Raw genomic sequence first — 16,628 nt, forward strand, 5'->3', positions numbered from 1 at the left:
ACATAGCAGTCCCCAGGCTAGAGTTTTTAGGGTACTTAATAGATGCCTCAGGTATTCACCCTACTGAAGCTAAAATAAAAGCTATTCAAAGTGCACCAGTACCAAGGAATAAAAGGGAGTTACAAGCTTTCCCAGCATTTTTCTGTCCCACAAAGCCTCAGTGGCTGAGCCATTACAGGTATATAGGTTATTAGACACTAAAGCATGATGGCTCTGGGAAAAACGAGAGCAAGCTGCATTCAGAGCTGTCAAAAGCCTCCTGACATCTAAGAGTGTGCTAATTCAATATGATGAAAAACTGCCTTTAGTGTTGGCCTGTGATGCTTCTCCTTATAGAGTAGGAGCAAGTCTAAGATACAGATTACCTAGCAGATTAGAAGCACCAATTGCTTTCTTTTCTCAAACTATGTCTAAAACTGAAAGAAGTTATGGCCAGTTAGACAAGGAAGCCTTGGCAGCTGTGGCTAGCATCAAGCGCTTCTATGAATATCTTTATGGACCTTCTTTTGAGTTCATCACTGACCATAAGCCCTTAGCTAGGGATGGCCAAATGCCCCCTGTGATGTCACCCAGAATGACCAAGTGGACTGTCTTCCTTGCAGCCTATGGCTACACCCTGGTACACCAGCCAGGAAAGCACATGAGTCACATCAATGCTTGGAGACAATGCCCATTACCTGCTGCTGTTGAAGACCCAGCAGCAGCCCACACCATTCTGCTCATCAACAACATGCCCTGCTCCCTGACTGCTGCCGATATTGCTATGTATTCTACAAAGGACTTTATGATCACCAAAGTACTGGACTGGGGATTGTGGGAGAGGAATTAGGGGCCATCAAAGCAAGACAGAATGAATTGTTTACCATGCAGGGTTGTCTACTATGGGGCATCAGGGTGGTCATTCTGGGCCCTCTCAGACAGCAAGTTCTTAAAGCACTCCATGAGGAGCACCCAGGCATAGTACACATGAAGATGTTGGGAAGGAACTATGTCTGGTGGCCAAATTTAGATAGAGCTATTACAGATTGGGTCTCAACGAGTGGCAAATGCCAAGAGAGTAGGCCAGCAGCTCCAGTAGCTCAGCCCTGAGAGTGGGAAAAGCCAAAGACCCCATGGTCCTGCATCCACATAGATTAAGCCAGTCCAATTCAGGGGCAAATGCTCCTGTTTGGTGTGGATGCCCACTAAAAGTGGGTGGAAATTGTGCCAATGGCCTCAACGACCGCAGATGCTTTAGTTAGGGCCCTGAGCTCCCTTTTTGCCACCCACTGGTTACCGGATTTGGTGGTATTCAATAACGAGCCTCAACTAACCTCAGCCCAATTCCAGATTTCAATATCGGGCCAAGGAATTAGGTAAGCTCTAATAGTCTCTTAGCACCCTTCTAGCAATGGCCTGGCCAAGAGGACAGTGTGATCTGTCAAGGAGGTTTTGGCCAGGATAGAACAGGGGGATTGGTGGTGAAAATAGCAAAAGACTTGCTTATTCAACATGCCACCTCCAACCAGAAACCAATCAAACTCCTGCAGCTCTCCCGATGAACAATATTAGACAGACTGCACTCAGGCTATGCCCAGGAAAAGCCCCTGGATTCCAGTAGGGGACCTACTCTATGCCAGAAATTTTGCAGGCCATCATTGTGGCTACCAGGAAAGGTAATAGAGGTGACCAGGCCCCGTTCATACAAAGTAGAGTTATACGATGCCCAGGTATGGTGGTGCCACATTGACCAGCTTAGAACCTAAGGAGAATTTATGGCATTATCCCAAACTGACAAAGCAGGGCTGACTCCGACCAGCAACAACCAATCAGCCGATGATGACAACTTCAAAACAGGCCACAATGCTACCACCTGCAACACAAACCAACAGAGGGACTTACCTGGAGAGCCTGGCTTTGTTCCAGCACTGATGAGTAAACTTGACGAGAGGGCACAGTCTCTGGTCATTCCAGAAGCCCCAACTGGTTTGCCTTCTAATCCTCCGGCCTACACCAAACTATGCAGATCATGTTGAGCCAGGCGTCGCCCTGTCTATTTACAAGACTACAAATGTGCAGACTCGATAGGAAGGAGTATTGTGTCCTGTTTTCCCTCTGGTCCGCTCCCCTAGTAGAAGCTGAAGAAACGAAGATGTTGTGATTGATTGTCCATTTGACAGCTCAATATAAAAGAGCTGTCAGATGGAATTCACCTCAGCTGTTGTGTTAGCTGAACAGCCACTTGGCTAGCAATGTTCTGTTAGAGCTGAATAAATCTGTTAGACTTTAAAGTCATCTTGCTTCACTCAGTCTGTCAGCCACCGTTCCAATAAGAAACAGAAGGGAACAGCATAGCAGAGGCTTCTGTGGACCAAGCCTGAAAGAGAGAAGGGAATAGATAGATAGATAGATAGATAGATAGATAGATAGATAGATAGATAGATAGATAGATAAATTTATTTATAGGCCGCCCTTTTCCCTGAGGGGACTCAGGGCGGCTTACAACGTATAGGGAAGGGAGTACACGCAATGACATATAAAACAGTACGTAATTAAAAATAGAAGCAACATTCATCATTCGGGAGGGGACGGATTATAATCTTTAACCCCAGGCCTGACGGGATAGCCAGATCTTGAGGGCTGTGCGGAAGGTCTGGAGGGTGGTGAGAGTACGAATCTCCACGGGGAGATCGTTCCAAAGGGTCGGAGCTACTACTGAAAAGGCTCTCCTCCACGTAGTTGCCAGTCGACACTGACTGGCGGATGGGACTCGGAGGAGGCCTAATCTGTGTGATCTAATAGGTCGCAAGGAGGTAATTGGCAGGAGGCGGTCTCTCAAGTACCCAGATCCACTACCATGGAGGGTAAGTAGCACCCTGAAGCGCACCCGGAGATCAACAGGTAGCCAGCGCAGCTCGCGGAGGATAGGTGTTATGTGGGCGAACTGAGGTGCACCCACAATCACTCGCGCGGCCGCATTCTGTACTAGCTGAAGTCGCCGGATGCTCTTCAAGGGCAGCCCCATGTAGAGCACGTTGCAGTATTCCAGCCTAGAGGTCACAAGGGCACGAGTGACTGTTGTGAGAGCCTCCCAGTTCAGGTAGGGTCGCAACTGGCGCACCAGGCGAACCTGGGCAAATGCCCCCCTGGTCACAGCCGACAGATGGTGATCAAAGGTCAGCTGTGGGTCCAGGAGGACTCCCAAGTTGCGAACCCTGTCTGAGGGGTATAATATTTGGCCTCCCAGCCTGAGTGATGGAACATTAGCCAAATTATTGGGAGGGAAACACAACAGCCACTCGGTCTTTTCCGGGTTGAGTACAAGCTTGTTAGCCCTCATCCAGTCCCTAACGGCTTCAAGACCCCAGTTCATTACGTCCACCGCTTCATTGAGTTCATTCATTGAATAGGATAGTAGAGGTTTCTGTGGGCCAAGCCTGAGGGAGAGAAGAGAATAGGATAGCAGAGGCTGCTATGGGCCCAGCTGAGGGGAGAAGGGAATAGGTTAGTAGAGGCTTCTGTGGGCCCATCTGAGGGGGAGAAGGGAATAGGATAGTAGAGGCTGCTATGGGCCCAGCTGAGAGAAAGAAGGGAATAGGATAGTAGAGGCTTCTGTGATCCAAGCCTGAGGTAAAGAATGGAATAGGATAGCAGAGGCTTCTTTGGGCCAAACTAAAGGGGTGAAGGGAATAGGATAGCAGAGGCTTCTGTGGGCCCAGCTGAGGGGAGAAGAGAACAGGATAGTAGAGCCTTGTGTGGGCCCGGCTGAGGGGAGAAGGGAATAGGATAGTAGAGGCTTCTGTGGGCCCATCTGAGGGGGAGAAGGGAATAGGATAGTAGAGGCTGCTATGGGCCCAGCTGAGGGGAGAAGGGAATAGGATAGTAGAGGCTTCTGTGGGCCAAGCCTGAGGGAAAGAAGGGAATAGGATAGCAGAGGCTTTTGTGGGCCAAGCCTGAGGGAGAGGAGAGTTTGAGTGAAAGGAGGCAAGCAGAGGAAACTACGAAGGAGCAGAGGCTGTGGAAGGAGAGCCCAGCAGGCAGTTCAAGAAAGTGTGAAGATAGGGAAAGAGGAAGAAGCTCCAACCAGCCACCAGAAAGTCACCCCAATATGTGACCTGTCTGCTGAGAGGAAGCTGAGCCACACCCCATCACGTGACACTGGCATGTTGAAGTGGTCAAAGAGCGACCAGGTTGACTGGCAGCCATATGAAGAGGGCCAGGATAACCCAGACTCCAGCAACCCTTAGGAGGTTAGCGCTACATTTAATAGGCTCCTAAATTGGCAAAATGGACTGCTAAATTGGCCATGTTTTTTCAGTGTGGATCAGGCGAAGGGGTGGCTAGCCTGGATGGATGGGTTAGGGCCCAGGGTGATCGGGTGGCTAGTTCGTAGCCACCATTACGGCCCTCCTGCATCTTCCCCCCGTCCAGTACCTTTCAATCTGCATTAGCCGACTTTCCATCTTATTGGGTGTGCAAGGCCCCCCTGGTTGGCCCTTTTTTGTGGCTGGGGGGTGGCTTTTCTGTTTACCATCCTTATCATCCACCCTAGCTGCCGCCCCCAATTACGTTTCATCTTTATGGACTTAGCCCGCTGGACTTTCAACTTTGCATTTCTCCCCCTGGACTGTGTCTATTATCGTGGCTATCATCGTCCACTACTACCTCAGAAACTTTACCCTAGCCATCTCGACTATTATTCCTCCTACACCAGACTCTTAGAGAAAGAGGCCACTTTAGCTCCCTCATATCGTGCCGGCTTGATTGGCCTATTGTGCTGTTGCTCTATGGACTTTATGTCCCCATGTACGGATTTGTTCTCTTATTTTTATCAGCTATTATACCTGCACAATTTTTTCTTTATAAGTAGTGTGGATGTGTATGATTGTAAGTGAATGTTCCCACTTTTTAACCTGTATAACTTCCCTTTTTTATATTATATTGTTGCATTTTAAATTTTTGTGGGGGTGTGAGTGTGTGAGCGTTTGGGTGTGTAAGTGAGGATTGGGATGGGAACCGGGTTCCCCCACACTGAGTGCTTTGCAGAAGTGTTGAGGGGATCTGGGCCCATTCCATTCTCAGGATGACTGATTCGAAGGACCTGTCGGGAAATGCGGGGGCTATGGGGGTGGGTGGAGGGACTACGGACACGGGAGTGGGCCGGAGCATTACGGTCTTAACAGGGAGGGGCAGATATGGCGGGGACTTTAAGGCTGGCCATTACCGGGGAAGGAGGGCTCGCTACATTACAGAGATCCCTCCTTCCGGCCCTATGAGTCCCACTCCAAGGCCAGATGGCGTGAGTAATCAGGACCCTGGTCTCAGGCTGCTGTCGCTAAATGCCAGGTCTGTAGTTCACAAGGCTCCCCTCATCCGGGACCTAATTTTGGACGAGGGGGCAGACCTGGCATGTATTACTGAAACCTGGCTGGGCCCAGAGGGAGGAGTCCCCCTCACCGAGATGTGCCCAGAGGGTTTTCAGGTGCTTCATCAGCCATGACCCCAGGAAAGGGGTGGAGGTGTGGTTATTGTTATCCGAGAGTCTCTAGTACCTCGTAGGATCCCTGCTCCGGAGTTTGTCGGGTATGAGTCCTTGCTGGTGAAGTTGGACCTCAAGGGTCAAGTGGGCTTGCTGTTAATGTACCTGCCTCCCAACAACGTTGCAGCAGCCCTCCCCTCACTCCTCGAATCAGTAGCTGAGCTGGCAATTGAGTTCCCCAGGCTTATGGTTCTGGGGGATTTCAATTTGCCTTCGCTCGGTGAACACTCTGATGGAGCGCAGGAGTTCATGGCTTCCATGACAGCCATGGGCTTGACCCAAGTAATTTGGGGCCCGACTCACTCGGCGGGTCACACGCTCGACCTCGTATTTCTCTTGGAGCAGTGGAGTTATGATCTTGGTTTGAGGGGTAGTGAGATCTTGTCCCTGTCATGGTCGGACCACTACCTACTGAGGCTTGACTTTCGGAGACCAAACCCCCACTGTAGGAAGGAGGAACCGATTAAGTGGTTCCACCCCAGGTGCCTTATGGACCCTTTGGGCTTTCAGACGGAACTTGGTGTTGTTCCTGATACCCTCACCCGCAGTCCGGCAGAGTCTCTGGTTGCTGCCTGGAATTCAGCAGCGGCAGAGGCTCTTAACCGGATTGCGCCTTTACGGCCAATCCGAGGCAGTGGATCCAGGAGGGCTCCTTGGTTTACTGAGGAACTCCGGGAGATGAAGCGCCGAAAGAGACGCCTAGAGCAACGATGGAGATCCAGTAAGTCTGAGTCAGACCGAGCGCTTTTAACATCCAGCATCAGAGCTTACCTCTGGGCAATTAGGACGACTAAAAGAACACACATTGCCTCTCTGATTGCTTCCGCTGAGTCGCGCCCAGCCACCTTGTTCAGGATAACCCGTTCCCTCCTAAACAGGAGGGATACGAGCGATCCTTTGCAAGGCAGAGCTGAGGACTACGTCCAATTCCTCGCGGATAAAGTTGCTCGGCTTCGGATGGACCTGGACTCCAATTATGCAGAACCAGCCGAGGCACCAGGGGAGAATCTGGATGGACATCACAGGATTGATTTTCAAGCTGTTACCCCTGAGGAAGTGGACAAGGCCATGGGAGCTGTAAGTGCCTCCACATGTGTGCTGGACCCGTGCCCCTCCTGGCTAGTTGTTAACAGCAGGGAGGTGACATGGGGCTGGATCCAGGCGGTTATTACCGCCTCCCTTTGGGAGGGGTTCTTTCCCCCCACTTTAAAGACGGCGGTGGTGAGACCCCTTCTGAAGAAGCCATCTTTGGATCCAGCCATTTTAAACAACTACCGTCCAGTCTCCAACCTCCCCTTCGTGGAGAAGGTTGTTGAGAAACTGATGGCCTTTCAGCTCCGGTGGTCCTTGGAGGAAACCGATTATCTAGATCCCTTTCAGTCAGGATTTAGGCCTGGCTGCAGCACAGAAATCGCTTTGGTTGCGCTGACCGATGATCTCTGGAGAGCCAGGGATGGAGGTCATGCTTCCGTCCTAGTGCTCCTTGACCTCTCAGCGGCCTTCGATACCATCGACCATGGTATCCTTCTGCGACGACTGCGGGAGGTGGGGGTGGGAGGCGCTGTCCTACGGTGGTTCTCTTCTTACCTCTCGAACAGGTCGCAGTCGGTGTTGGTTGGAGGGCAGAGATCGACCCCTAGGCCCCTGAATTATGGGGTGCCGCAGGGTTCGGTCCTGTCCCCCCTCCTGTTTAATATTTACATGAAGCCGCTGGGTGAGATCATTCGACGGCACGGGATAAAATACCATCAGTATGCGGATGATACACAGTTGTATCTGTCCGCCCCGTGCCAACTCAGTGAAGCGGTTGACGTGATGTGCCAGTGCCTTGAGGCTGTTAGGGTCTGGATGGGGGATAACAAGCTTGCACTCAATCCGGATAAGACCGAGTGGGTGGTGTGTTTCCCTCCCACTAATTGGCCAAATTTTCCATCTCTCAGGCTGGGGGGGTCAAACAGTATGCCCCTCAGACAGGGTTCGCAATTTGGGAGTCCTCCTGGACCCACAGCTGACTTTCGAACACCACTTGTCGGCTGTGACCAGGGGGGGCATTTGCCCAGGTTCACCTGGTGCACCAGTTGCGTCCCTACCTGAACCGGGAGGCCCTCACAACAGTCACTCATGCCCTTGTGACCTCTAGACTGGACTACTGCAACATGCTCTACATGGGGCAGCCCTTGAAGAGCATTCGGAGACTTCAGCTTGTCCAGAATGCAGCCGCGCGAGCGATTGTGGGTGCACCTCGGTTCTATCACCTATCCTCCACGAGCTGCACTGGCTGCCTATTGGTCTTCAGATACGCTTCAAGGCGCTAGTCGTCACTTATAAAGCCCTTCATGGTATTGGACCTGGGTACTTGAGAGACCGCCTGCTGCCAATTACCTCCAATAGACCGATCAGATCCCACACATTAGGCCTCCTTCGAATTCCATCCGCCGGCCAATGCCGACTGGCGACTACCCGGAGGAGAGCCTTCTCTGTGGCTGCTCCGACCCTCTGGAACGAGCTCCCCGTAGAGATTCGAACCCTCACCACCCTCCAGGCCTTCTGCAAAGCCCTTAAAACCTGGCTGTTCCGACAGGCCTGGGACTAAAGAGTTTTTGCCCCCCTTCTCGAGTGGTATGGTTGTTGTGTGTTTTTAAATTTTGTATTGTTATGTCTCGTCTTTTTATCCCCCTGTCTGTACCTCCTTCCCTGATTGAATTGTAAGCCGCCCTGAGTCCCCTTCTGGGAAAAGGGCGGCATATAAATGTAATCAATCAATCAATCCATCCATCATGCCCACCCAGGCACACTACCACTTAGCCAACCACTCAGTCACATGCCCACCCAGCCAGTTATTAGGCAAATCAAGCAATAGTCTGGCTCCCCAACAGTCTGAGCGACCATGAATTGGAACTCTGTTTAGAAAGTTTGAGTACCCCTCATCTATATAAATGGCTACACCCATTTATATATTTGTATAAACTTGTATCTTGTATTTCATTTTTTGTCTTCTGGTTTTGGCCTCCCTCCCTCCAGATGCCCTTGTGTGATCTTTACACAGGGGACTGACTCCCCATCATTATGGAATTAGGCAGTTTGTCTCTTGCAAATCTCATGCGACACTATGGAAAAATGAGGAATTGACACTGAAGAATACTATTAATATTCACCATGAAATTCACATTCAAATGTCCTCTGTGAGTTGATTTGACAGTATGTTGCACTTTCTACTTTTGTCTGAAAAACGGTTGAAAAATTCAGTCCAGCATGATCTCCTAGACGGAACTTGTTGCTGCATTTTATACACAGAAAGAGGACATTTATGGAAGTTGTTAGCAATCACAGAGTTGCTGTTAACAGTATTGCCTCAATTGGCAAGCAAGGATCCTGGTCTTCAATGTGATCTTATTGAGCCTCTTCCTATTCATCACACCTATCATCAGCCTGGAGATGTTAACATTGCTGGCATTCTTTCTGTGTGCTTGACATTTTCTGACCCCATTGATTTCAGTCAACATCCTTCTCATGGACTTCAAGATAGACTTATGCAAGTACATGTTCAACTTATTTTCAAGTTCTGGTCATTGCTCAAAATATTTTCCAGTAATCTTAAATTTATTTATAAGCTTCCACGTAAATTTGAAAAAGGCCACATTTCTATTCCAACAAATCATATGTAACAAGCATTCAGTGTAAATATTGAGGTAGATGAGAATTAATTCAGGAAGATCTACCACTAAAATTTAGGTGGAAGCACTTATGTTTTTTTTTTTCATTTGATATTTCTAGTATCAAAATGCAGCATTTTTTTTCTTCATATACACCATTCTTAACAGCTGAACTTTAATACTGAACCTTTCTTATTTATTCAGAAATGCTTCAATCACAAATCATTTTTTTTCTTTAAAACAGTTCCTGATTCTGGAGGTGTATAAACATGCTATTATTTTGCAATTTTGAGAATCTGAACAGAACACTAGATATAGGTAATCCTCAACTTGCGACCAAAATTGAGCCCAAAATTTCTGTTGCACAATGAGACATTTGTTAAGTGAGCTTAGCCGCATTTTACAATCTTTCTTGCCTATGTTCTTAAGTGATTCCCTGCAGTCGTTAAGTTAGTGACACGGTTGTTAAGTTAATCTGGCTTCCACATTAACTTTGTTGGTCAGAATGTTACAAATGGTGATCACATGATCTTGGAAGACTGCAATCATCATAAATGTGAATCATTTGTTAAATGTCTGAATTTTGATCATATGGCCATGGGGATGCTGCAAGGGTTGTAAGTGTGAATAATGGACACAATGTTGTAACTTTGAATGGCCACTAAGTGAACGGTTGCAAGAACCGCACTAAACCATATTCCACAAAATAATGTACTCATACACCACAAGTGTCATAAGGTGAAACAGAGTTTTCTTAATGGTTTTTTTATACATGTTTTACAGAATAGTTTTTCAGAATTACCAGCATATCCTGGCCTTAGCATTTTCTGTAAAAGAGATCAATGAAAATCCTCAGATCCTACCTAACATCACTCTGGGCTTCCACATTTTTAATAGCAATTTTAGTCCAGGCTGGAGTTACTTTGCCTCAATGTTGCTGCCTTTCACTCAGGGCAAATTCATCCCTAATTACAAGTGTGGTGTCCCCCAAAGTTTGGCTGCAGTTATTGGAGCACCTGACATCGCTCTTCACGTGGCAACTTTATTGGGTATCTATAAAGTTCCTCAGGTAAGAGGTACTGAAGATATGTTATTTATATAATATGTATATTCTTATTCTTTATACTATTATTATTATTCTGCCATACCACCTCAGAAGTCTCTAGAATGGATACGAATAAAAGGGAACATTAAGACAGGGATGTTAGGCACATTGGTGCGCTTAAACATGCCTCTTAGAGAACTCTTAGGAGTGAGGTCGACAGTAGGCAATCTAAGGTTAAAGTTGTGGGGGTTTGGGGAAAAAATCACAGAGTCAGGTAGAGCATTCCAGGCGTTGACCACTCTGTTGCTGCAGTCATATTTTCTGCAATCAAGTTTGGAGTGGTTTACCTTAAGTTTGCATCTATTGTGTGTTTGTGTATTGTGGTTGTAGCTTTGGCAGGTAGGACATTGTAGCAGATAACTTTGTGTACTACGCTCAGGTCAGACTGAAGGCGGTGTAGTTCTAAGTTGTCCAAGCCCAAAATTCCAAGTCTCGTGGCATAAGATATTCTGTTGTGAGCAGAGGAGTGGAAGACTCTTCTTGTGAAATATCTCTGGACTTGATCAATTGTATTAATCTCTGATATGCTGTGTGGGTTCTGGACAGATGAGCTGTATTTCAGAATTGGTCTAGCAAATGTTTCGTATGCTCTGGTTAGCAGTACAATATTAACAGAGAAGAAGCTATGCAAGATGAGGTCTTGCATAGATTGCAAGATTAACAACTCTTAATGCCTTTTTGGCAACGTTATTACAGTTGATTCTTACTTTCAGGAAAATATATTTCCTGGTACCTTAAGAATGACATCTTGGTTGATATTCCTAAATGAACACAACTAACTGCATAATGTTTCAGTATATAGAATAAGGATACCTAAAGATTCAAATAAGTGTACACATTTCCAGAGGCTCACATAGACCTTTGGAATTGCATATGTTTATTTTTCTGTAGTTGACCTATGGCTCTGCTCCAGTCATGGATGAAAAGACTCAATCAATTTTCTTTCAACAAATGTTTCCAGATGAATCACACCAACATAAGGGCCTCCTGAAGCTATTGTTGCATTTTAGATGGATATGGATTGGAATTCTTGTGGTAAATGATGACAAAGGAGAGAGATTTGTCCAGGAGTTGATACCCACATTTTTTGAACATGGCATCTGCATTGAATTCATAGCAGAGTTCCCAATCATAACTTTTTACAGTGATTTTACTGATATCATAGACAAAGGACTACATATATACCAAGTTCTCATGACAAGCACAGCCAATGTGATAATCTTGTATGGTGAAATTCGCTCCCTGTCATTTCTGAGAAGTTTCCTTCAGTTTTCAGAAGTGGAGGATATACCAAAAAAGGCAAAAATCTTCATTACATCCTCTCAAACAGATTATATTTCAGTTTCCTTTCATAAATCTTTGGATATCCATTTCCTACATGGTGTTTTATCATTTGCCATTCACACAACGGAAGTCCAAAACTTCCAGGATTTTTTTCAAAACCTAAATCCAAACAACATCCAACATGATCATTTTTGGAAAGATTTTTGGGAACAAGCATTCGACTGTTTCTTCTCGAATTCAAAAATAGAGGCATCTGAGAAGAAATGTACTGGACAGGAGAGGCTTGAGACCCTTCCCACATCTGTGTTTGAAACACACATGAGTGGACAGAGTTACAATATTTACAATGGTGTCTACACTGTGGCACATGCTTTGCAATCTCTCTCTCTATCCAAAACCAGGAGAAAAACAACAATGAAAGAAGGAAAGAAAAATTTCCACAATCATATGTGGTGGCAGGTATGGGGTGGGCATATGTGGTTCAGTGGGACCAGTCCCCTTTTCATACTGCCCTGAGCTTCTTTAGTCCTCCAGCTGGCAATTTATAGAGACCTCCAAAATACTGTCAATCCCAACATATAAGGCAAACTAAGAAACCCATTCCATGAAAGTTGGCACTATTGTAATTGTAACAATTGTATTAAAACTCTGCTTACCCCTCCCTCACATTCACATTGGGTGAATTATGTTTTCCTGAAATCCCAAAGATGCTTTTTTCCAGAGGTAACTGGTTTTTATTTGAAGACATTTCTCTTCTCATCCAAGAAGCTTCTTCATCTCTTCAAAGAAAAACCAGAAAGTCCAGTTTCCTCTTCAAAAAGGCACCTTTGGTACAGCCATGACCTGGATGACTGAGAATCTCCATAAACATTTTCCTAAAATGTTATCTCAAATTACTTTTCTTGACCCAGACTCAACTTCCTCTTTTACTTCTGTTGCGCTACAACATTACTCTTCTTCAGGGCCATTCCTATGATCTAAAAAAGATACAGATATTTCCCCATTTGTAACACTTTAGCCAGGCAAAAGAGAGAGGGGCTGATGATCTTAGTTTCTTGCTAGTTAACCAGGAGTGGGAATGTCAGACTTTGTAGTCCAGTTTTATATGTGACTCATTATTTGAACAGATATAATTCTTCCAATTCAAGTGATCCTGGGCCCTGTCTACATCACCATAACATCATATATCTTATGATCATTACAGCCTCTTTTGAAAAGTAACATACATATAAATGTAAAGACATTTCATTTTATCTTTCTGTTCTTTTGACTTTATACTCATGGATTTTAACTGCAATAAGACAGATCATAGAATTATTTTTATTGGTATTTCATTGTACAATACTATGTCAATACATTCTGTTTTTTTCACTAGTGCCATATTTTATATCTACTCCCTTTGGGAATCATTGTTATGTTTTGAACAATTATTTCTGCCTCCTGTCTTCCTTTCTCTCTCTCTCTCTCTTTGACTGTCTCTGTATTTCAGGTTCATTTTTTTCTAAGAAGTGTCAGATTCAACAACAGTGTTGGTGAAAAGATCTCATTTGATAAAAATGGAGAATTTGTTGGTGGATATGATATAATCAATTGGATCACATTTCCAAACCAGTCCTTTCTTAGGGTCAAAGTTGGAGCGATAGATCCCACAGCTCCACCAGACAACTTCTTCAATATTTCTTTAGATTCCATCACATGGCCTGTCGGCTTTAATCAGGTTGGCTGTTTGAATCTAAATTGGCCTGTATTCATTTATCTACCATAAAATATATATTGATGAATTTTGCAGAGCAACATCTCTGAACTAACCAAGAACAAATGTCCTACAGAAGGAAAAAATATATATCAGAATGTTTACAATCCTAATACTTGTATTGAATATTGTATCCTTTACTTTGATCCTCTGTGAAATATGGACTATGGTTTTTGATATAGAAGGTGCAGTATAGTGTATTACATTTCATCAGTTCATAATTAAGAAGTTGAGAAAACTATCTTTAACTGACCAGCATAAAAATTGTCTTTGGAGAGTAAGGAAGTTAGTTTTGGAAAATACCAATAATTGTAGATATTTAATGAATGATAATTTCACAACAAATAGAAACTAAATGGTGTCATCACATCACTTTTGCCTATCAATTCATTTCTATTATGTTAATTCTACTTTAACAGTATCACTCTGAGCATTTGTTTTCCAGTGTGTCTTAAAACATTCTTCTTCATTTCTTGACAGGCACTACCTTTATCTTTGTGTAATGATCCTTGTGAGACAGGATACAGCAAAGCTAAGAAAGAAGGGGAGTCATTTTGCTGCTATGATTGCCATATATGTCCAGAGGGGAAAATATCAAAGGAGAAAGGTAGGAAATTTCAAAATATATTTGGGCTAAGATATTGAGATACAACACTGTCTATAATCAATTGTATCAATTCCAATGTGTTCTTTTTAGATATGGATGACTGCTCTCCATGTCCAGAAGATCAATATCCAAATCCTGAGAAAAATATGTGCCTTCCAAAACAGATTACTTTTTTGTCCTATGAAGAACCTTTGGGGATCAGTCTGACCATTCTTTCCTTTGGCTTTTCTTTAATGACAACTTTGATCATCACAGTATTCATTAAACACAAAGACACTCCCATTGTCAAAGCCAACAACCAGAATCTCACTTATATATTCCTACTTTCCCTTCTCCTCTCTTTCCTTTGTGTCTTTCTATTTGTTGGGAGACCGGATAAGATTTTTTGTCTCCTTCGACAACCAGCTTTTGGCCTCATCTTTTCTATAGCAATTTCTTGTGTATTGGCCAAAACTTTTGTTGTGGTTCTAGCATTCATGGCCACCACACCTGGTTCCAAACTGAGGAAATGGGTGGGTGGAAGAATGGTGAGCTACATTATTATTTCCTGCTCCTTTGTTCAAATATGTATTTCTGCTCTATGGCTGATAATATCCCCACCATATCCAGATTTTGATACACAGTCAATGTCTGAAGAAATCATCTTGGAATGCAATGAAGATTCAGTCATGTTCTGCTGTGTTTTGGGCTTTATGGGTTTTCTTGCTCTGATTAGCTTCTCTGCTGCTTTTCTAGCTAGGAATTTACCTGACAGTTTCAACGAAGCCAAATTCATCACCTTCAGCATGTTGGTCTTCTGCAGTGTTTGGCTGTGCTTTGTTCCAACCTATCTAAGCACAAGGGGAAAATATATGTTGGTTGTGGAGATCTTCTCCATTATTGCCTCCAGTGCTGGCTTATTGGTATGCATCTTCCTTCCCAAGTGTTTTATCATTGTGATGAGACCTGAACTGAACAATAAACATAAGCTCATGAATAGAAAGTTTTAATTTTTTTAAAAAAAAGATCTATATGTGTTTGTAGGAGAATTTTTCAATTTTGAACTCTGTGACCAGTTTATAATTTTATTTAGCTGGAATGAACTTGCTTCCACAATTTTAAATGGAGGGCAAAATTGAAAAATCTGAATGATGCAATAATTACTACCACTCTTTTCAGATCTATGCTTTATTGCATTTATTTTGTAATAAATCTATGTTTTTTTTCTTTAATTGGACATTTCAAGTTGTCATTTGGTACCATTGAATATGAGCCACCTCACAAATTTGTGGCCTCTATGGCAAACATTTTCCTGTGTTAAATTATTGAGTGGCCAGGCCATACGAGAAGTGACAGCTTAGGCCTGTTTTTTTTAGGTGGTTAAAGTGTGGTTTGGCATTGGAGGAAAATGCAAGATGAGTCTCAATGGACACAGGTTAAAAACCATATTAAGAAATGCCTTGTATTGGTATGGGTGACAAAATTTTAAGATTTGTTCATTTTTATTGCATTCCATCCAGCAGTTCTTGTTAGGACAAACCAGTCTATATTGGCTAAGGAAGGCACCCACCTCCCTTTAGCAGGCCTTACCTTCATGAGTACTGTAGGGTGGAACTGGAAAGTAAGGCCATCAGAGGGAGAGGGAAATCTATCCTAGTCCTTCTGAACTTCTTGGGGGTGGTGGAAATGATGAGGTTCATCCACATTTTGGGTCTGCCTCTCTGGTTCTGCAGGCCAATTGGCACCTGTCTTATGCTCACCCTCCCTTCTACCTCAGGCCCCCGCATGGAGCCCACAACCGGGGATGCATCACTTCTGGTATAATCTGGCAAGCAGGTGTCCGGATCAGGCACTTTTTCTTGGGCGTCCCACCCATCTGTACTTCTTCGAGGGACAAGGAAAGCTGTAAAAATCTTCACCCTATTTGGGGGCCCCTGGGGCCCTTGCCTTGACACTGATTCGAATGAATCCTCTGCAGACTGTTAAGAGCCTGAGGCTTGTGGCACCAAGGCAGCCCTTGCCTCCCACTGCTTCAGGCTTAGCAATAGCAATAGCAGTTAGCAGTTAGACTTATATACCGCTTCATAGGGCTTTCAGCCCTCTCTAAGCGGTTTACAGAATCAGCATATTGCCCCCAACAACAATCCGGGTCCTCATTTTACCCACCTCAGAAGGATGGAAGGCTGAGTCAACCCTGAGCCGGTGAGATTTGAACAGCCGTACTGCAGAACTGCAGTCAGCTGAAGTAGCCTGCAGTGCTGCATTTAACCACTGCGCCACCTCGGCTCCTAGAACTGTAAGCCACATCCAAGAAGCAGTGCAATACAGAGAGGTGGCTGGGGCAACCTTTCCTGTGCTGTCCATTGTGGGTAGGAATCTCAAATAAGGCTGAGAATGAATGTTGTGTTGTAGCCAGACTGGACACTAGATTGGCCCCATGCAAACTCCTCAACTCTCAAGTAGCCTAGTTGAGGTCTTGCTTGCTGATCACGGATGCACCTGGACTCCCAAATCTGGATTGATGGGATGGGATCCTAGGAGCAATTAGATTAGCTCCTTGTTTAGTAGCTCCAGCCCCTCTCTCCATCACTGGTGCTAAATTGGGCAGTGAGTGCGGCCGTGGCCAGCCTGCTCAGTAGATGAGAACTTCTCAGGAGGCCAATCTGGCTACAGCAGAAACATTCATTGTCAGTCTTATTTGAAATTCCTAGCTGCAGTTGACAACAAAG

General features: G+C 44.9%; 1 protein-coding gene across 1 annotated transcript; it reads left to right on the top strand.

Moving 5' to 3' along the window:
- The first annotated feature begins 406 nt into the window (after nt 1-406).
- Nucleotides 407-14,909, top strand: LOC148046469 (vomeronasal type-2 receptor 26-like). Its single transcript, XM_087714762.1, has 4 exons — nt 407-796; nt 10,124-10,240; nt 13,794-13,920; nt 14,011-14,909. The coding sequence occupies exons 1-4, from the start codon at nt 407-409 to the stop codon at nt 14,907-14,909; spliced, it is 1,533 nt and encodes a 510-aa protein (XP_087570888.1).
- The last annotated feature ends 1,719 nt before the right edge of the window (nt 14,910-16,628 follow it).

The sequence above is a fragment of the Thamnophis sirtalis genome, unplaced genomic scaffold (genome assembly GCF_051295495.1).
Source record: "Thamnophis sirtalis isolate CommonGarterSnake01/CBP01778 unplaced genomic scaffold, rThaSir2_p1.2 scaffold_4, whole genome shotgun sequence".
Lineage (NCBI taxonomy): Eukaryota > Metazoa > Chordata > Lepidosauria > Squamata > Natricidae > Thamnophis > Thamnophis sirtalis.